This window comes from Desmodus rotundus, chromosome 6 (genome assembly GCF_022682495.2).
Source record: "Desmodus rotundus isolate HL8 chromosome 6, HLdesRot8A.1, whole genome shotgun sequence".
In the NCBI taxonomy this organism is placed as follows: domain Eukaryota; kingdom Metazoa; phylum Chordata; class Mammalia; order Chiroptera; family Phyllostomidae; genus Desmodus; species Desmodus rotundus.
In genome coordinates, this window is record NC_071392.1 from 157,111,816 (window position 1) to 157,133,913 (window position 22,098).

At 49.6% G+C, this 22,098-nt stretch overlaps 2 protein-coding genes across 6 annotated transcripts in view; both read right to left on the reverse strand.

Annotated features, from left to right (window-relative positions):
- Positions 1-22,098, reverse strand: part of CYTH3 (cytohesin 3) — a 53,949-nt gene that overhangs the window by 29,330 nt on the left and 2,521 nt on the right. For 4 of the 5 annotated variants that reach the window (XM_045184931.2, XM_024576785.4, XM_024576784.3 and 1 more), the window contains exon 1: positions 7,745-7,817. The exons of the other annotated variant lie outside the window; for it this stretch is intronic. In XM_045184931.2, the coding sequence (XP_045040866.2) occupies positions 7,745-7,805 (61 nt within the window). In that variant the 5' untranslated portion in view covers positions 7,806-7,817. Of the gene's footprint in view, positions 1-7,744; positions 7,818-22,098 lie in introns of those variants that run through there. 5 annotated transcript variants of the gene reach the window in all.
- SMIM10L3 (small integral membrane protein 10 like 3) overlaps positions 1-22,098 on the reverse strand; it is an 83,743-nt gene that overhangs the window by 11,720 nt on the left and 49,925 nt on the right. The window lies entirely within an intron of this gene.

Sequence of the window (22,098 nt, forward strand, 5' to 3'; positions counted from 1 at the left end):
TGAGGCCAGCAGTCTGGACTGAAAATCCCCACTGGGGAGGCTTCAGCTAGTCCAGGGCTGTGGTCCTAGGAACCCAGCGACAGGACGCCTTTAAAATCCCAGGAACCAGACAGCTCCTACAGGGCAGAAGGTGGGCAAGGAGGGCTGGCACTGGGACGTCCCAAGACTGGGTCGAGAGGGCAGAGCTGGCACGGGGGTGTGGTCGCCCTGTCCTCCAAACACAGGAAATGACAGGAGAGGCATCTAAAATGGGAAATCAGTAAGAGCCCAGAAATGCTGGGAGCCCTGCAGAAGAAGAAAACGGACAGGAACAGGTCGAAGGAGAAACCCGAGCCACGGAGATGCCCAGGCAGTCCCACAGCTGCAGTCCACGGCAGAGGGGAGCCCCGGATGCACGCCAGCGGGCACGCTTCGTGCAGACCGTCTGGGGAGAGTCGAGTGGCGCTGTGAGGCTCGTAATGAAAGACACACGGCCGGCTCAGTGGATGGAAAAGGGCGTTTGATAAAATTCAACAGCCCTTCCGGATTAAAAAAGAAAAAATGCAGTGAACTAAGAATAGATTTGTGGATCCAGCGAAGGGTCTGTGGCGGGAGCGACAGCAGACACGGGCTTGGAGGCGGTCCCACTGGGGCCGGGACCACAGGAGGGGCTGCTGTCACACAACCCGTGCTGACACAAAGGCCTGGCAGGCTTTCCAGGGCTGGGAAAACTCGGCGTGGGGCCCCGGTTAGGGAACCAAAAGGAAGCATTTACATCAACTAAGTTTTCCATAATTAGCAAATTTGTAGTTCCCCACCCAAACGGACTACTGAATTCTTTGTGTATCTCCAAGCCGACAGTATCTCATAACCTTCACCGAAAATGCTGTGATTCCTCATGCAGAAAACCGCGCCGTGAATGTGGACAAGCAACCGTCCGGGACCCGAGCGGGACTGGGGCCTAAACGCTGCCGCCCTGGGGAGGACACACTAGGAGCCCCTGGGCTTCACGGGGGGGGGGTCTGCTCTTCGATCCTGAGGACGAGGTGGGTGGGTGGGCGGGCTCTCAACGCCGAGTCTCCGATTTAGAAAGTTATTTGTAAATCATGTGTGTGAACATGTGACGCTTCCACTCGTTCTATATCCAGCTTATTTCAACGTTTCACTCTGCCACACAGAGGCTCACAGAGGGTCGTCCAAGAAACGACGGTCTGGATTCTCCACTCCCTTCCGTTAACCACGAACCCCCTACCTCGCAGGGACATTTCCAGTCTGAGCACACTGACTGGCTTTACTGCTCATCCTTCTCCATGTCCGTCCGTGGGACAGAAGAACATAATTAACGTGCCCTCTGGCCAGCCTCTGTTCAAAATCCTGAGCTGCAACAGGGAGCATTTGGGGGGAGGGGAAGGGCTGGAAAGAAGTCTTTGTGAGGGAGGACCGAGTGCCCCCGGTGTGTGGGAGAGTGGGGCTCAGGGGTCAGGCCTCACTGAAAGGGCTGGGCTGGCAGCACAGAGGCCACTCCTCACCCCCCACCACCAAATGACCTTAAAAATAAAAAACGAACAGTTTTAAGGCAAGTAGAGAAAGCAAAAGAACTTCTTATCTGCGTCCAAACCACGCTCAACTTTAACATTTAGCTTCTGGAAACGCGGCTGTTTCCCTCGGAGCAGTGTTGTCCTCTCTCTCTCTGGCCGCCCCTCCCACTGGCCGGAGCCACAGAAGGCGTCCCCCGCGCTCGAGAACACTGGATCTGTAAGAATGTAAAACCGCTCCTTTTTTATCCACTTCCCCCTTCCACGCTGCCTTATCTTCTTTCCCTTTATCCTTGTGATGGGGAAAAAGCACCTCATTTGTTAGACACTTTCTCGGTAACTGGTGTGTCGCTGAGGATGCGGTGACAGGAAAACCTGAGGTGTCGTGCAGCCCGCTCGAGGACCTTCATTCCGGAGGCTCTGGGGCACATTCAGATGGGACTCGGGGACCGCTGCGCACACACACAGCGACCGCCCGCATGTCCTCAGAGCAGAGAGAGGCACAGCTGTTGAACAGCTGTCCAGCAACAGGATAAATCAGAGGAGCAGAAAGTAAAACCTGAATTAGCCAAAGAAAGTGGAGGGGAAATCCAAGGAGGAAATATGCAGCTACCCAAGGAGAGCGGGCCAGGGCGCCAGACTGCCCGGACGATTCAGATGTCTGAATTTTAAATATGCCCCCAAAACGATAAAACGTTTCTGCTTCTAGTTTAAAAATACAGTGTTGCCAAGCAGGCCCCAGGGAAAGGCAGCTGTGGGTGGAGAGCTCCGCTTCCCCCTTACTAACTAGCTTCCCCCTTACTGACTAGCCTCGTGCAGGCTCGCTAACCCAGTGAGGGCTCAGTCACCTCATCTGCACAATGGGGCTGGCAGTTCCTGCCCGCAGGGAAAATCACAGGCGAGCTAATATACCAAATGCGAAGTGCTTCCTGCAGCCTCTGGTACACAGTAGACAATAAGCGGTAACCGCTAGTGTTGTTGCTACTGTTATTACTATATCAATTACCATTAACATCCTTTACCTAGAAACTTACAGAAGTAACCTTTTCTCCTGAAAGCAAAGCCTCAGGCACCTAAATCCATTAGTATAATAGGAATACACCTATTCCCATTGTACTAGGGATAAAAGAACTTTTCTGGAGGGTTTTTTGCTCTTTTAATCTATGGAAACCATCAAATGACTAATGCAAACCCCAGACAGACAGAACAAGTCAAAAATAAAAACTTGGAATCCCAATGTGCATTCCACTCTATTAGCCACCAGACTTAAGGGAAGTTCTATGACTTGGAGGAATGAAATTACACTTTGAAGAATGTTCATCACCATGCAATTAACATGGCAAAAAAAAGCCCCCAAAGGGTGAACCTACCCGTTCACAGCAGGAAACAGGGCAGGCGTTGGACAGAATGCCAGGCGACCATAAAATGAAGCGGGTTGGGTTTCCCAACACGAGGGTGACCAGGGGTCATACCCAATCTCTACCCAGTGCTCCTGCTTCCCGCCCTCTACTTACTCTTCTCCCAGCTGCTCTTCTCCTGCCCCTGCTGAGGCCACCAAGGGCACAGTGACTGTGAGCCCCATGGTCCCTCCTCGCAGACCCCCTGCCATCAGAAAGCACAGGAGCCTTGTGCCTGCTCGCCCTCCAGGCCCAAGGCTCTCACCGAAAGAGTGCGACAAAGAAATGGGAAATTCAGAAATTTCTTTGCCAGCACCAGCAACACCGGGGGCCCAGGGGTGACAGCAGCAGTAGCAGCCACAGTAACCGAAACCAGACTGCTCCTGTGGCCGCCTGTGGCCGGCCTGTGGCTGCCCAGCTTCCTGTGGCTTCGGTCTGTTTTCTGGGCGTGGCTCTCTAGACTGCTGAAGGTTCTGCGACTCCCCCAGTCTTTCCACCGATGTCCTCACACACTCAAATTAGCCAGAGTCTCCTTCTGTGACTGTCGGGGTCGGCTGTCAGTGACGGCGTCTGGCACGCTTGACTCGCCCTCTGCTCCGTGGGTCCCTCGAAACCACTCTCCCACTGCGTCGGCCCCACTTCCCTGGCCCCATGCATCTCAGGCCCTGTGTCCAGCAGTGCTCTTCCTTCCCAAGTTCCCAAATCCTGCCACTCCCTGGGCGTCACCCGCCAGTCACCCACTTCCCTCTTCCTGCCTTCCCTTGGTCACCTCAATCCCCAGGTGTGGACTCCTCCAGAACATTCGCCTGCCTGCCAGACGGCTGCCCTAGGATGTCCTACAGATTCATCCGTGAGTCCCAAAGTTAGTCACTCTCTTCTTGTCCTCTGCACATCCCGTCTGTCCCGTCCTGTGCGCTGACTCGAGGCTTCACGATGCATGGAGTCAGACGAGCTTCACGCTATCTGAGCTGCATCTGAGTCACCAACTCCTGTCAATTCTGCCTTAGGAACAAGTTTTTATTTTGTTTCTTTAAGATAGTAACTCTGTCTCTTCATCCCAGTCTCTACCCTATTTCAACATCTGATCACTAATCCAACCTTTACACTACAGTTATCTTTCTACACCACCAGGCTGGGCAAGTGATCTCCCAGGCCGGAGCCCTATTCTCTCCTTTATCCTGCACAGCAGGAGCCTGGGGAGGTAGACCTCTGGGGACCTTTGTCAACAGCAAGAGCTCTTGAAATCAGCCTGCTCTTACATGGGCAAGCATCAGGCACTAGACACCCACGGCCCTGGAAAAAGAATAAACTTATCTTCGGAGCTTTGACCAAGGCTTCCCTTCCCGATAATTCAAAATCCATTGATCTAATCTGCACCTGGACCCAGGAGCCTTTTGGAGGAAAAGGAGAGAAGTCCTGGTTCCTTCATGTTAGGAGTTCAAAGGGAGCCTGGCACACTGGATGTCCCCGACTGAAGTCTGCTGGCAAGCAGGAACCCCAAAAGCCCCGAAGAGGATGTCGCCATGAGGGAGTGACTCAGGCCTGGATGCCCGTGGAAAGGGCTAGTTTCAGCACAGCTTGTACTCAAGCCTGGAAGCCCCTGGGGACCCGGTGGCCCGGCCAAGCAGCTGTGCCGAGCCGAGTGTGTCAGCGCACGCCCAGTGTGCCGTCACTCGCGGATCTGCCAGCTCCCTAGGCACAGGGCTGCACTCAGCCCTTTGGACCAGCGACTCCGAGGTCTAGAGGACTCGTCCTGAAAGAGACTGTGGGTTTCCTAACACACAGTCATGCGGTGGACTGAATGATTCGTAGAAAAAGGATGGGCCCAGCTCACTAAAAAGGTCACTCCTTCGCCGGCGATTCTTCCCTCGCCACCTCCGCGGCCAGGGCAGGGGAGGCTCGGATGCTTCACGCAGTGCCTCTTCTCTGGTCCTCGATCACTGTCCCACCTCATCTCCCGGCAGAGCCCCCAACACACCGAATGCCCCTCCCGAGGACAGCACGCTTCTCCCATGCACACGGACTTCCTCCTCATAGAACGCAGCACTTCCCGCCCCAGCAGGGGACAACCTCCTCATTCCAGAAGGCACAATGACCACTCTCCCCATGACCCCTACCTGACCCCTGCAGGCGGAACTACTGCTCCCTAGGGCTCCCCCTCCTCCCTGGCCCGGGGGCCCGCCTCTGTCCCCAGCCTGTGTCCCGAGTTCCCCATCTCACGAGGGATGCGCTTGTCTGCCCACGGAGCTGCTGGAGAGCAGCCCCTCGTCTCGGGTGGCTCTGTACTTCTCGGAAACCCCGCACAGGTTCTTCCGTGTACATGGTACCCACTCGACAGCTGTCACCCCGAAATGCAAAGGGAAATGCCACATGCCAGTCAAGTGGTACAACAGCTGGGTAGCTTCTTGATGCTAATTCACACACACTCTTCATCTCTGGAAATCAAGGACGTTAGAAAACCGCCAGGGAGGGAGGCTCCAAGTTCGGAGTTTCCCGATCTCCTCTCCACAGCTCCGCACTGCCGAGGACCGAGTCCCCCGGGACAGAGACACAGTGAATGGATCGGCAGAGAGGAACCCCGCACCGCTGGCAGAAACTGGGGCGTGTCTGCCCAGAGTGGACTGGCTGTTGATGCGGCTGTGGGGGGCCCAGGCAGTCTCCCACAAGGCTGGGGGCAGTTCAAACTAGTGAGCGGGCATGGAGGGAAGTCTGGTGACGTCCACCAACATTTCAAATCCATTTTCCTTGTGGCTCGGGGACCTCATTTGGGAATATTTCTCAGGTACACTTGCAGAAGACAGCACAGGCACAAGGCGATGCGCTGCACCGTGACACCAAAGATCGGCCACAACCCAAGTGTCCCCCAGGAAGGTGCTGCCTAAGTAAACTGGCACACCCACACGATGGGCTGCTACCCAGCTGTTCCCCCCCACCAAAAAAAAGGGTGAGCAAACGCTCTACGGTCCAATATGGAATGCCTTCCAGGAAATGATGACAGAGGCAAGGCAGAAACAAAAGCAGGGGTAAGAATTTATATTTTCATTATAATTGCATATTCCAGCACCGCAAGGCCAAACAAGAATCAAATGAAGAGGCTCATTTCTCAGGAGCAGGATGGGGCGGAGAGGTTCTAGCGTTGTGTGTGCCTACGCAGGAGGGAAGGGGCGGCGCAGGCAGCTTGTATTAACAGAAATACCCAGTCACGCTGCCCACGGGCCCCCAGTCCGCCCCCGCCCCCAGGCTGCTGCACAGGACTGGGGTTCCCGGGAAAAGCGAACCATCAAAGGCCCAGGGTGGGGAGCGCCGGGTCCAGGCAGGTCCCTGGCTGTCTACCTCCGTGCCCGGCCTTCACTTCTCAAGCGATCACCTCAAAGTTGTTTTATGAAAACCAAACTGCTACCAATACTTGTCTAATTATCAATGTCAAAAATAAAGCAGCAGCGATCCTCCTTAGTGCGAACAACAGCAAGGCTCTCCTCTCTCCTGACCTGCACCCTTGACCTCCACCTCCTTCTCAGCTTCTATTAGCGGAACCTGGGCCCCACATATTGTTGCAGCTCTGACATTGAATAGCTGGGGTTTGTTCATTTCATTACATATCTTCTCTGTCAAGAATTAGCCACAACATTTGAATTGTTATGTGTAGGCAAGTTTATAGTTGTTCAGACCTAAATTTATGTTCATAGGATTTCAATTCAATATTGATTTTATTTTATAGCCTAACTTCCCCCTTCCTGAGTTACTGTAACTCATCCTTTTATGGATTGGAATGCATCTTTGAAAAAGTTTCCCTCCCCCCCAAAAAAATTCACAGGTGGCATTTCAGGAATATTTTAAGTACAAATTGCAGAAAAAAGCTCAAATGGCCTTAATGACTAAGGAACCACAGCGGCTCACCTAATTCCTGAGTGCAAAGGCCGGGTGCTGCATGTGACTTCCCCGTCCCTTTAGAGAACAGCCTTCTACTGCCTCCACCAAGGAAGGATCAGTGCAATTATTTAATTCTTGGTTAAAACCTTCTCCCCTCAAAACTCTCTGCCTCAGCTCTACTACCTTCTGGCAATGTTGTAGGAAAGTCTAAATAAAGCCATCCTGATTTTCCCTTGTTTGTAAACAGCAGCCTCCCCGCCCCGCCCCCCCCATGGCTATTTGTAGGTACCTTCTTTATTCTTGAGATTTGAAAATTTCAGCAGCTCACAGTTGTTCTTTCCACCAGCTGCATGGACCCCAGAGTGAGCACTTTCATCATGTGGAGGCGGTGGGTAGGATGGTTTTTGTTTGGTTTTCTTTCCAGCTCAAAGATACTTTTCTCCCCATTGTTATCTATTATTGTTTCTATTCTATTTGTTTTGGAAGCTTCCTCAGGAACAACACTTATTTAGATCACAAGACTAATTGAACTTTCTACATTGTAATTTTTGCTAATGGAGTTTAAAACTCTGCAGATACAATTAGTATTTTTACAGTTTCTTTGTTCATTCACCTTATCTGCCTCTCAACCAACTAGTTTTCAGGATAGCCCATTGACCTAACTCATCTTTCAATCCCTTATTTCCAAGTGCTTCTTGAATTTTGTTATAAACAGCACAAAGCAGATTCAAGCTGAAATTTATCTCATTTCTATACGCTTTTTCAAAACTACGCTTTTCCTCTGCCTCAGAAACTGCGCCCCCACCCCTTATTTTACAGGGACACGTCGCTCTTTTCTTTCGTTACCAAACACGGACGCCCCACCCCTGGTATTTCCTTCACCCTGGGCCCATGGTTCATGACTCAGTGTCTCACCTGTTTTCCCCCCACAACCACACGGCTGGCTCTCCTCAGGGCACTCACTAAGTTTGGTGGGTTCCAGCTGCACTTGTAAGCTGGAGGTCTGGTGCACGGCTCGCATCATCCACTCAGGGGTGGTCCAGCTTCCGGGGAGTCATTCCTGCAGGTCTGCTTCTCGGTAGGACTCTACCGTGTCAGCTCCATGATCTAGTGTCTTCAGGAGATCCTGTCTGGGGCGGCTTCTGCTCCGGAGAGACGGGTGGGGGACAGCTGCCTGCTGCCTCAGGGAGGACAACCCCCTACCCCCGTTTTTAGCCTGCGGAGGCTCACACGTCCTCTGCGCCCCCCAACCCCAGATCAGCTGCTCCCGGATACTGTGGCAGCACAGGAGCAAGCAAGCCCACCCTCGCTCAGGGTCTCAACCTGGAGACCATAGTCTCCTGGGAGGCCATAAATGAGGGCCTCATGGCTGGGACCTAGGGGCATCCTCCAGAAACGGAGTGTGACTCCCATCCAACAGCCACATGAAAGGCTTGACGGCAGCCCCACAACGGCAAGGGGAGGATTCCGCCAGCAGCGCCTGAGCTCAGGGAAGAACTGCACAGAGCGGGTGAGCTGGCCACCCCGTGAGACCCCCAGCAGAGGACCTAGGTGATCTGCACCTGATTCCTGAGCCCAGAAACGGTGGAATAATGAGTGTGTGCTATTTCGAGCGGCTACCAAAAAAAGGCGACGACGACGACGACAGCACACAACCGCCAAGTTCAACCCTGTGACAGAGGTGAGTAAACTCTCTCAACCGCGGAAACCGATCCCAGTCTCAACCCCACTCACAGGGCAAGTGTGGGTATTCGAGTGCTTTCTCCTCGCCCGTGCTCCAACGTGGGTGAGCCTGGGAAAGTGAATCAGGCTGCAACACGGACGGGCCTGCCCAGGGAAAGAAACCAGGCACGGAAGGCCACACATTCAATGACTCCATTTCCACGAACTGTTCAGAACAGGCAAATCCCCAGAGACAGAACGCACACTAGCGGCTGCCAGGGGCTGGGAGAGTGACTGCTAACGAGGACAGCGTTTCTTTCCGAGGTGATGAAAGTGTTCTAAAATTAGCCGGCGGCCATGGTTGCACAACTATTAATACATGAACATAGTAAAAACCACCGAATTTTCAAGGGGTGCCTATTATGCCCTGTGCATGTCAGTTCAATTCTTAAAAAAAAAAAAAAAAAAAAAAGGAATAGGAACCTTATTACCAAATCAGATCAAGGTTCACAACCCCTCGCTCCTGGACAACCACGGATCCAACAACTGTTCAAGACGGGAGGGTCTCTAATTCTAAGCAGAGCAGCAAACCCATCATGTACAAATCGAAGAAGCTACCAGAATACTTCTAAATTAAAAAAAAAAAATCTGAGTAAAAATGGGGCAGGAGAGCGCAGAGGAGACACGTACAAAGTTTCTGGAAGGGTTCTAAAACGTTTCCTGCGGTGGGAGGCAGAAGATAGGAACTTGTGAGAGCCCAGGAGACTGGCCCGGCCTTGGAGGGCACGGGCTAGGACGCTCCCAGCAACCGCCCACGGAGCAGCGGTTCAGTGGTCCTTGGGTATTATAGCCCCTCGAGTGGCACTGGCTTATTCTTCCTATAAAGTTAACATCCTTAAGACATCCAGCAGGATTTGGGGGTGAACAGTAAGTGTAGTCACTAGGGAGGCCGTGAAGCCCAGAAACGTAGGGAGATCATCTAAAAATAGAGCTGGGACTTCAAGGAACCCTGCCATCTCAGAAGAACGACTGGAAGGGTCTCAGCAGAACAGGCAGCCCTGGTCTCGAGTGGCCCCCGACAGGATGTCTGGCTGCAATTAGGAGGAATCTGAGAGACCTGACCTCCTCAGCAGAAAACACAAAAAACAAAACGTTCGAGACGCGCAGAATGTGAAAATCACTGGTCTCGTGATAATGACATTTGTCGCAGACACGACTTTGACAGGCGGGCACACTCCATCTTCAGCTACAGGGCGATGATGCGTTCTGGGTCCCGGTGACCCAGAGCTGATCAAAGGCGCAAAGCTTTTAGAGCCACCGTGGAAGCGGACCACAGCTCCGAAATTCAGCGTGAGGGACACGCTGATTCTGCTCGTTATCTGCTCTCCGGTAGATGCGTGAACGTGAGTGCCACTGAACAGAACCGCTCCCCCCCCCCCCAAGAGAACTCGGCTCCGCCCACGGCTGGCGGCCACCTCCACCCGAGTGCGAGCAAATTGAGGCGGGTCCGACGTTAGGAGGGTTTGGCTCTCACAGTTGCTATTTTCTGCTTCCCACTGGAAACAATACATCAACCTCACACAGATTCTCTGGTTCCCTGGTTCTGTACACAGTATGATTAAAAGGGAAAAACCAGAACACCCACCAGACAAGTCACAAACAAACCGAGTGCTTCAGGGCGGGAAGGGAGTCTCCTTCAGTCTCCTGAAAGGGAGCCTCCTGCTGCTGTTCCTTGAATACTTTTACCGGGTGTCATTTTCTTCCCACCCTGCCCTTTCCTCTATTGAATTTTCATACAATGAGTTTGCTGCGACCATCACCGGATACACTGGCAACAACAGAAAAGTTACAGCTGGATCCTGTACAGACTCGGCTGCAGCTACAGTTGAGAAATGTTTGGGGCCAGTGGGAAAGCGCTGAGTGAGGGAAGAAACAGAAAGACTCGTTCCTGGGAGATTGAGGGTTTTTTGTTCTTCCAAGGATCTGGCAGCAAAAGTATCTCTTTTGTTTTATGTAAATGTAGTTTGTCGTCCTACATTTTCCACTTCTCAAGCTCATTTCTTTATAAAGCTGGGGCCAAATATTAAAATGAAACCCTTACTGCATTAAGCCAGATAACTAATCACCTCCATATGGGGTAGGACTAACAAACCGCTGGGTGCATCTGTTCCAGGTTCCCCCACGCACGCATCCCCATGACGTCTGAGCCACTTAGTAACTCCTGGTGACCGATCTCCTCCACGTTTACCAAAGAACAAGAAAAATGAATGCGACTTTGACCTTGAGTCAAGTGGATGATTTTAACCTATGTACAAAAATTCAAAACGACATTAAAATAAACAGAGCCCTTCTCTCTCCTTTTTTTTTTTTTTTTTTTTACATGGAAATCTAGACTCTAGGATGCAAATCATATTGGGGAACTAGCCTGGAGACTCTCCAAAAAACGTCACTGTCACCATAAAAATTTTTTTTTCTAAGACCTAGGGGACATAACTACATACAATGTGTAAACTGATTAGAGACCAGCTACGTAAGCACGAGCTATGGGAGGCGTTCTGGGAGCACCTGGGGAGAGTGGAGTGTGGACTGCGTGTGAGCGATACTACGAATCCCCGTTCATCGTCTCAGGCACGGTCATGGCTGCGCTTAGAAGGACAACGTCCTTAGGGGAGGAACGTTAGGTACCGTGTTTCGCCGTGTATAATGTGCGCTCATGTTTTAGGGTTGCCCATGTATAACGCACGTCTTTATTTTTCTCTCAAAAATTTGGGCAAAAAAGTACGCATCATGCACAGCCAAATACAGTATTTATGGATAAACTGTTACGATGTATAGAACTTACTTTTAAATGCTTCAGGAAAAAAAAATCAGAGTATGTACTGGAGATACAGCAAAGGTGGCAAAATGAATTCAGGTGAAAGATACCCAGGTACTCATTACCCTACACTTTCAACTCTTCTGTAGATGCGAAAACTTTCGCGATACAAAGTTGGGCGGGGGAAGATACACTGCCGATCACCAATTCTCCCTAAACCCAAATACACACAATTCTTCCCAGTCACTCCAGTTAGTGTAAAAACGTGTCCCAGGGGCTTAACATGACGGCGGCGGTTTTGAACGCCTACTAATCGTTTGGGACTTTTAGTAAATCCTCCCTTCTGTAACTTCACTGGGTTTGTTAACGTCCACGCTACACACAAGGCGATCCGGCAGCTCACACAAGGCCTCAAGGCTGGAAATGCCCAGAGATGCACGTATTTACTTAGAAATATGTCAACAACAAGCAACAGTCAGCTCAGAGGCTTAAACAATCTGAAGTAAGTAAACAGAGAGCAGAGACACAAATTCTCAGAACCAAGCACGAACATGACAGCTGACTGACTGGGCAAGCTGGACTGGGGGCGCGGGGGGCGGTCATCTGAAATATCCTTCAATGGCTGACCTGATACAACAAGCAGGCAGAAGTTCTGAAGCCCGTATTCCCAGAAACCACCAGGAGTTAGGGGCCCCTCCACTCCCACAGGATGAAGGCTGTCTGGGAAGGAACAGCTTCGTGGTTGTCTCTGGCATGACCGGGAGAAGCTGCGGCCCCGAACGGCTGGTAGGACCCAAGTCCAGATTCCAGTGAATGAATGAAAGTGGCAGACATTCTCTGCAGGGAGGGAGGGCGTGTCTAGAGACACCAGGAAAAAGGAGCTTCAATAAAACAGGCTGAAACAGTCTCATAAAATTAACAGCCTTGTACTAAAAGGCAGGCTCCCCTTTCTAGTTTTTGGGAAGATGCTCAGGTTAGGATCGCCACCCCAAGCTTGGCCTGTTCATCTGTTTAGCCAGTGAAGCTCGGACTGCTCTTGACTGTCGGTAACTTTACAACTTTAATTAAGGAAATAGCTCTCCTGCCAAATCTGTCCCTGATATGCCTCACTGGGTTTGTTTTTTTTTTTTAAGATTTTATTTATTTGTTTTTTAGAGAGGGGAAAGGAGGGAGAAAGAGGAGAGAAACATCAGTGTGTGGCTGCCTCTCACATGCCCCCTACTGGGGACCTGGCCCATAACCCAGGCATGTGCTGTGACTGGGAATTAAACTGGCCACCCTTTGGTTCCCAGGCCAGTGCTCAATCCACTGAGCCACACCAGCCAGGGCCAGCCTCCCTCACTGTTTCTTGATTGCTAAAACCAAGCCAAAGTGATTAGAAAACAAACATCTAGATGTTCCCTCCAAAGGAAGACAGTCGGCAGCTGGCAACCCATCCCTGACTCAGGCAGTGGGCCAAGGGAGGACTCCAGCCTCAGCACCCCGGGCAGACCTGCACCCACTCTCCAGGTGGCCATAACGGCCAGGATGCACTGTTTTCTCTCAAGAGTGCATGTCTTTTTTCTACGCTGCCTCAACTCCTCAAAGATAAAATTGAAAAGGGAAATAAAATGTCTAAGGTAGAATGAGCCGGAACCCTTCTGGAAGAGTCTTTACTCCCTCCAAGAGCAGGACAGACTGCTCTTTGACAGGAACTCACTGGTGGGCAAGACAGGCAGGGAGGCAGGGCCCCAGACTCGGCTACAATGGAGGGGAAGGGTGGAGGCAGCGAGGAAGGTAACAAACAGGGATGCTTAAATCCTAAAACCCAAGGTCTAAGCACGCGGGAATAGCAGCAGAACCCCGGGGAAATGTCTGCTTATGTTCCTTCCAGATTTTAAGAAAATTAGTCATGTTCTGCGTGTCCAGCCAAACGACTGGGCATCTGCGAGGCAGAAGCGCGAGGGTGCCAAACGAGTGTGGGACGCTCACGCACTTGGACCCCGCTCCCTCCGCCTGCTGCCACGGGAGCGCAGGAGAGGAGGTCTCTAATGAGCGAGATCTGGAGTAAGGACCAGTCCGACCACAGGGAGGAGGGGAGAAGGCGTCTGAGCTGCCTTTGTGAAAATAAAAACGTCATGGTAACCGCCTGACTAGTCCACAGCTTCCCCGCCCTCCTGACTGAAAAAGGTAGGTTTTAGAAACATTACTTTGGGGAATCCACAGAAGACCCGCTGGGATTCCCGAGGAAATGCAACATTGTAGAACATTCCTCCAATGTCAGGATTCTTTTGACATAAGCCAATGAAAGGCATCAGTTCATCCTCCAGATATTCCCTGCTCTCAGGAGTGCGGTCAGATACTGCTCTCCCACACTTGGGAGACGCGGCCTCAGCGTGTGAACGGGCCACACAGTGGGAAGTCACTGACATCGCCCAGTTTTCCCATACTCCGACACAAACAAAAGTGGATTCATTTCTGTCTCAATTCAAAAAATTTTAATCTAATTACCGAAGCTGGGGCGGGGGTGGGGTGTGGGGAACCACGTTCTCTATCATTTTTTTTCCTCTCTGCTAAAAACAGAAAGGAAGTCCTGTCTTCTAACAGAATATTAAAAGGCCAACGTCAGCCACTTTCAACGACTGCATTCTAAACAATATTTTGTGTTAACTCAGAAAGGAAATATAACCTAACTCAGTTCTTAAAGTGATACATACACAGGGGTGGGCAAAAGTAGGTTTGAACCCAACCACCTTCGGGAGCAGCAGGGCTGACCCAGGCAGGTCCCTGCAGTTCAGGTTTGTTCATCGATTCTCACAGACAAGTGTGTGTAAACAACCAAGGCCGGCAGTTTGAGCACTTGTGAGGCTGACTGTGCTTAAGTGCACTAGGCCAACGGTACAGCCTTTTGAGTTAATAAAACTGTTGTACTAATCATAACCTGTGTTTTCCATCCGAACAACTGTACACCTACGTGTGCCCGTCCCTGTCCGTTTAACGAACACGCAGGGAAGGGAAGAGAGGCTTTCTCTTTGCACTGGAAGGCGATGGGACCCTCAGGGAGCTAATAAGGACGAAACCTGCTGTGGCCACAGCCATTGTTGGGCAAGACTCGAGCCTCTACCCGCCAAGTAAACAAGAAGGTATTTACTGTCCAGAACAACAGGAAGTGTGGAGACGGGGAGGCTCCCGGGTGGGTGAAATTCAGCAACTCAACACGTGGTCAAGGATCCAGCTGGTTGTCCTCAGCCTGCAAACCCAGGGACAAACCGGCTACCCAACTAGGCCTGACAGGGTCCATCATAAAAAAGGAACCGTTTCTCCCTCGCTTATTTTCCTGAGGAGGAAGACACCTATCCAAGAAATACCCCTGCACACTGCCCTTCGCCACTCACTGGCCAGACCAGGGTTACGCATCGCTCCTGCAAACTGGAGGTAAGAAAAAGGGGAAAGCCTCGCCTGGCTTACACCATTTCAGATTCCCTCCTTGTGGGGGTAAGGGCCCCTTCCCTATCAGCAGACATCCGAACAAAGGAGGGTGCTTTACAAGGAAGATGGGGGGACGGATTTGTGTAGGGGACCTGTGAGTGTCAAGAGTCCAATGCAGCGGTGACAGTCGCCGTCCAACGCACTGCCACGGGCTACAGGAGGTAAGCCGGCTGCTTAATCCTGCCCCCCCCCCAAAATATCTATGTCCCATGTTATGGCTTAAAATCAAGGGTTGTTATTTAAAAGTTACATTTTATCCAAAAGGAAAAAAAATTAACATTTTAAAAAATCTTTCAGCCGCCCTCGCACTTAATTCAATTACAGAAATAGCTAAGTTGTTACTGCTTTCATGCACCCTCGCATTATCAAATTTTGGCTTTAAAGAACCTCCAAAATGTAAAATAATAAATGCAATCCAGATGTTCACTGAAAAATGAAAACAAGACTGTTTTTACTTCATAGCAACCAAATAGGTCAACCCATTTCCTTCTGCAGAGAATTCTCAGGGGGCCACAAACTCCACTCGAAGAGCAAGTGCCTCATATGTATCTGCCCGCACAGAGAGGAAACTCCGCCGTCCAAAATAAACGGAGAATGTTACATGTTCCCATGAAAGTGCATCTGAAAACTGCAGTAGGGCCGCATCTGCTCGCTGCCAAACATCTGGATAAAAACTGAAAAAAAAAAAAAATCGCTAATTACCTAGATATTGGGAAATACTCTTCAATCATCATGCAAATGTCCAGTTTCATAGCAACCTGCTGTTTTTATAGATTAATTATAGGAGCAAGTTTTTCAGAAAGAAGAGGACAGTAATTAAAAATAGCTCTGCCTAGAGTTCCGGATAGGAATTTATTTTCTCTTGTTTGAACAGGGCTCCCGGTGACTTACTGAAAATGAAGCCAGCTCAAAGTCAATTTGCTCTGTGACAGTGAATTACAAGGTCTTCTTAGCCAACTAAGTTGACTCAGGTGAGTCTTTTCTAATATTTACAGAATGCTGAAAGATATAGATATATATAAATACAAATATATAAATGCTGGCTGAATTGTCTCCAAACTGTAAGGCCCTACAGAATCTCATGTCTCTTCTGTTCTGTCCATTGGGGCCCTGACGTTACCTCTAAAAGGTTTACATAAGTTTAACTTCAAAAATCAGGACAGAGATTCATGAATGTTCTACTCTCATTTAAGTGACTTACTATTTTCCCCCAACTTCAAAATATTTATTGTATTTTAAGCAGCTTTTAGGATACTTTGATAAAACCTGTTTTTTTTTCATTTTTCTTCAAAAGCTTCCATAGTCCTAGATTATAAATTGATCAACCTGCTTCCTAAAGACCCTGCCAATAACGTCTTAAAACTATGCTCTCCCTCCTGAAGTTATTTAGACTGAGTGTGTGGGCGCAAACAATGTTCCTATTTTCTGACCCCCGAGATGAAGTGCTGGTCCTCTGTGCACACGATTTACTGAAAAATGGTTGGGTTCCTTTTCCCCACCAAGTCCCCACTACTCTGGCCCCCAGTCTCACAACAAACTTACAGGGAAGGCCCTCGACCCAGGCGTTTCGCTCAGCCAGGGCCACCTCCCGCCATGCGCTCCTTAGCCCACCGCAGTCCACCTAGCTCTCTACCTTTAACCGACCTGGGGTCTTAATGAAATCACCGCATCCAGGAGACACTCTCTGTCCCCATCTGTGTCCACCTCCAAAGGGCATCCGACACCGCCGGCCACCCTCTTTTCTCAAAACGCGCCTCCTCCCTGATCGGCCGCAAGACCACGCGCATGTCAAGGCAACCCTGACTCACTGGCGGCCGTTTCTCTGCCTCCTTCCCTGGGCTGTCCTTTGTCCTGGGATGTCTCCCCTGGCTCTCAGCTCTCTCCCCTCAGTGTCTCATTTCCCCATCCCCAGGAATTACAGTCTCCCCAATGTGTGTCCCCTCCCCAGACCGGCCTTCTAGGCGGGAGACGTACACGCAGCAGCAGCCTCCTCCTATCTGCACAGGACTGCTCACGAACAAGCCCAGTCTTCAACACCAAAACAACTCCTGAGGGTCCACGCCTAGTAAAAGCAGACGGGTTTGTTGCAGAGCAGTCCTCCTGCCAAGAACAACTTAAAAAGCTGAACAAATTATAAGCAAAGAGGGTCTGAAGGAGGCGAGCCCCATAATCTGAGCCACTTTTCTCCCTGACACATTTGCCCATTCACAGCAGAAGCTGGGAGGTCAAAAAGCTAAGCAGAAACAAGTGGGCGAGAATCTGAGAAGGCCCGCAGAATCTCCAGCAGTCCAAGGGGGCGGGGGGGACAAAAATTCAGAGTCATGGGGCTGCCAAGCGGAAGAGGCTCCAGTAACGCCCTGGCTTCGAGCTAGGACCCCCAAAGAGCTAGACCCTAGGAGAAGGGTAGACCAGCCCTCGCGATTCAGAAGTGCTATTTCCCTACCTTAACTGCCTGCCCGAAGCCTCTCTCGAGGAAGGCGGCCAGAGTCTCAAATTCTCTCTACAATTTCTCACACACGTTGTGTGCAACTTACTTAAAGCTCAACAGTGACCTAGAGTCGAGATAACACGCCTGAAAACCGGGGGTGAAAGGAACAACAGGATATACTCACAGGATATGCAAATATCAGACAGATTTTACAACAACTGTGATTAATGTAACACATTAGTTGACAAGATGAGAATTTCCAGCGGAAAGTTGGAATCTAAAAAAAAAAAACAAAAAAAAAAACAAGGGAATCGCCCTGGCCAGTGTGGCTCACTTGGCTGAAGTGCTGTCCCGTAAACTGAAGGGTCGTGGGTTCGATTCCCAGCCAGGGCACACACGCTCAGGTTGTAGGTCCAGTCCCAAGTTGGGGCGCATACGAGAGGCAACCAATCAATGTTCCTCACATTGATGTTTCCCTCCCTCTCTTGCTCCCTGTCTCTCAAATCAGTAAGCATATCCTCGGGAGAGAATTTTTTTAAAAAAAAAAGAATCAAGAAAACTGAAAAAGACAGTAACTGAAATTAAAAACTCCACCAATAGATTTCACTGCAGATCAGACAGAGCTGAAGAAAGAATCAATACACTGGAACACAGGTCAGAAGAAAATGCATGGAGTGAAGGAAGGAGTGATGGAGACAGAAGGGAGTCTGACAGACACACAGGACGTGATAGAAAGGTAGAGTCCAGGAAGGAGAAGAGATAAGGAACGCGGCCAAGGTAATGAATGCAGGTGAAGTCCAACAACGCTCCAAGCCGAATGTAAGATCGAGTCTTGCCACGGCACTACCAAAAAGAACCATCCCCACCCATCCCAAGCAGGGCAGACTCAAAGAAAACCATGTCAGGACACATCACAGTAATGCGACTGAAAACCAAAGGCAGGGAGAAAACTCTTCAAAGCAGCCAAAGACACAATACCTTCAGAAGAACGAGACACACGGTTGCTTTTTCAACAGGAGCAACGGAAGCCAGAAGGCAAAGAAATGACATGTCAAAGCACCACAAGAAATGAACTTGGTAATCTACAATTGTATACCCAGTGAAAATATCCTCCAAAAGTGAGGGCAAAATAATGACATTCTTGACCAAAAAAAAAAAAGCACCCTCTGAATGATTTTCTCCTAGAATCACCAACCAGCAGCATCTCCCACTTTGCTACACAACCAGAAACCTAGAAGTCATCTTTGAGTCCTACAGCTCCTTCACCTCTAACCTCCAAGCTGTTGGGTCCCTTCGAGTCTCCAAAAATACATCTCATCACGTGTGCAGCAATGCAAATTAAAACAATGCAACATTTCTCATTCCAGAGACAAGCGCCAAGAGTTGATTAGAACGCTCCTAGGAAGAAGGCGATCCATCAGTGTCCAGGGAAACCGAAAGCAAACCATATCCCAGAGTCGATTCCAGAGATGCACAAACTTTCACAGGGCCCTGGCTGTAAAAGGAAACAAGCTGGAGGAGTTCACCTTGTTGTTTGTAACAATGCGTAACCAACACAAAAGTCCAACACAGGACGAGGTAATTAAATGAAACGCTACATCGGTCCCAAGAAGTAAACAGAGTCTGTAACTCTCACCTGAACCCCCCAAAGAGCTTCCTCATTGGTGTCCACACGTCCCCTCGTTCCCCTCCTCCAATCCACTTTCCACTCCGTAGCCAATAATACTCTTCTTAAAAAGGCAGGGTGTGCAGTGGTTAAGAACACGGCCTTGGGAGCCCAAACGCGTGGGTTCAAACCTCGGCTCTCCCACCTATTACCTATAAAGTTTGAAACAAGTTACTTAGCTTCCCTATGCCTCCGTTTTCTATTTGCATCTGTAAACAGTGACAATATTAAGTACATAATAGAGTTACTTTGAAGAGTAAACAGCTTCAACTATATAAAGCACACAGGACAGAACCCAACACAGAGAGCATTATGTAAATATTAGCTAAAATTATTGAAAGGTAAATCAAATGTCATTTCCCTGTTTAAGATCCTTCCTTAGAACGAAATGCGAATTCCTTACCCACTGAAACCACCTGATCCGGCCCCAGGCCTCTCTCCCCACCTGTGTTCTCTGCTCGGGCCACACTCAGCTCCTTCCAGCCCAGTGACTATCCCTCTTCCCAGTCCACTGTACCCCTTCCAGCTGGATCTGAAAGACTTGTCCTCCAGCTGGCCTTCCCTGGCCACCTGGCAGTGCCCACACTTCTCCTGCCCCTCGCCCCACCCACCCTCACCCACTCTTCCCCTCTGCCCGTAGATTTCCTTCAACACGCTTTGCAAGGTTCACGATTAATTTACATATCTGGTTTCCTTTTCGGTCTCCCATCTAAACATAAGCTCCACAAACACAGGATGCTCACGTGCCTTATTCACAATTCACCCTTGTGCCAGGCACGGGACCCGGCATTTGGTAGGGACGCGATCAATACTTGCTGAATAAATAAATACCTCGAAAAGAATGTATTCTAAGCACGCACCTGCCATGCCACCTGTTAAACACTCAAAAGAACGGTGGTTATTCATTTCCTATGCACAGGTGATGTATTTTATACCTTTCTACACTTTGTATTAATGGTATTATTTTTAACAGATAAAAATTCTCTCAAAAAGGGTGTTTCCTTACCAGCATACTACTGTTCTGTGAAACTGCTTGCCCATTTTGGAAAAAATAAAGCCAGACTTCAACTTTTTTCATTTCAAAAAATACTGATATATAAAGGCATACAGCAGAAAGTTTCCTTTGCACCTACATTCCCCACCTGCCCAGTCCCCATCTCCCTCCCAAATGGATTGCCCTAGCCCATACTTCCTTGTTTAGCCTTCCCGAGAATTTGCATGCACAGGCAAGCACTTCCTTTAAAGAGAAATGGTAGCACACGATGCACATTTCCCTGCACTTTGCTTCCGTAACTTAGTCAACGTTCTGGAGCGCTTTCTAAATATACGGATGCGTAAAGGGCCTCCTGGTCCCTCCCTACAACCTCCACCTGGGCAGAGCGAGATTGGGCTGAAGGGTCTCCGGCTGAGGGGCACTCGGGGTGTTTTCCGTTTTTCACTATTACAAACAAAGCAGTGAATAATCTCGTGCCTGTGGTATCTCACACGTGCACAAACACAGACCCACAGGTTGAATTCCTACATGTGGTATTGCTGGGTGAAAGGATTTATATACACTTGTGATTTTTAAAAGCTGCTGACCGATGCCCCTGTATTTACATGGGCTCCACCCAGAGAAACAGAATTCCTCTAAAGAGCTGGAATAGAGGGAATTCCGTGCGAGGACTTGGTTGCACACGTGATGGAAATGCTGAGAAGTCAAACAGGAAGTGGTAAGACAACCCACACAACAGCAAGGGGAGATGTGCTACCACCTCTAACTTAGAGAGTCAAAGGGAGGCGCTATTTCCAAAGCTCAGGAGCCGGGTCAACAGGCACGGGTGGAGCCAAAAGGAGACCCAGCAGAGCCACTGAGGCAGACAGAGAGGACAACGACCCTGGTTCCTCCCTTCCTCCTGCTGTCCAATCTCCCATGGAGGTTCCCACTGGCCAAATCTACCCCATGTCAGCGGACCCGAGGGTCTGCTGGGCGAGTCCCTCCGCAGAGAAAGGGCAAGCAGTGGATCTGAGCCAACAAGGACACAAGCTGGCGCTGCCCCTTTAAGAGCTGTGACTAATTTACACTCTCATCACCAACAGATGGTTTCAAAGGTGGGGGTTATCGCCTGCCTGGCAGGTGAAACCCGGGATCCCAACCTTGCAGTAATTTATATGTATTCTATTGAGTGAGGCTGAGCATCTTTTTCACGTGAAACACGGACTTAATCCTCATCTCCACCGCGTGGGTTGGGGAGGCGGGGAGGGAGGCAGAAATGAGAGGAAAGCCAGCAAAGCTATTCCCTCCATCTGCCCCAGACAATCCATTCAGCAACATCAGTCGGACAGATTCCCAAACGCAGCATTAAGATGGTGGCAAAGAGCCAAACTAGCCAGTCACCTGCCAAGTAGACACACATCTCAAGAACTGTTTTACAGAAACTGAATGGCAACAAAGCCCCAAAGGAATTAACCATACCTTAACTGGCTGCACACAGTCCAAGTAACAATGTGCTCTTGTAATCTCACCCTCCCCACTTCCTCCTTCGCACCGCCTTCCAGCCATTCATATCACCACCCCCTCTCGCCTTATCTTGCATTGACAGAACAAATAATAATACCCTGGGTGAATATTAAATTATAGGAACAGCAAGAAGAAATCATTTTTACGTCTTCTAACGCAACCAACACATTAGCAAAAAAGAACTTTTAAATCATCTCTCACGCCTGTCCTGTTTGAAGAGATTGTCTGCCCCATCTTGTAAACAAGCTGAAACTGACTTCCCCACGTAGAGTTTTGTGCCACACTCTGAAACATACCGCCCCCCCCAAACTTACACTGTACAACTGGCTGGCAAATAACTTTATTGTCTTTCCAAGGAGGGGCTGGACTTTATTTTTAAAAACATGAATTTTTAAGCAAAGCAGTTTATTTTGAAATATAAATGGTAGCAACTTAACTAAAGAAATGTAAAGAGGTATGGGGACTGCAAAACCTCCAGCAATTACGAGCGAAATATAAGCACACCAAACGTACACAATAACCACTACATAATGACATTTCAAAACCCTAAGATTTTTACTTGTTCAAAAATATGCTTATTCTAAGACTACTGAGCGTATTTTTAAGTGTCTTCCATAACGCAAAGAAGAAAGATCTTAACAAACCACGTCGATAAAGGTTAAACATTGCTTTCCTGCACCGAGCACGCTGCCTGGCATCTTAGCAGACGATCAATAACTCTGTTCATTATCGACTGTGCCGGTGAGGGGGATTAAATCACACGTTAAAATAACCATAC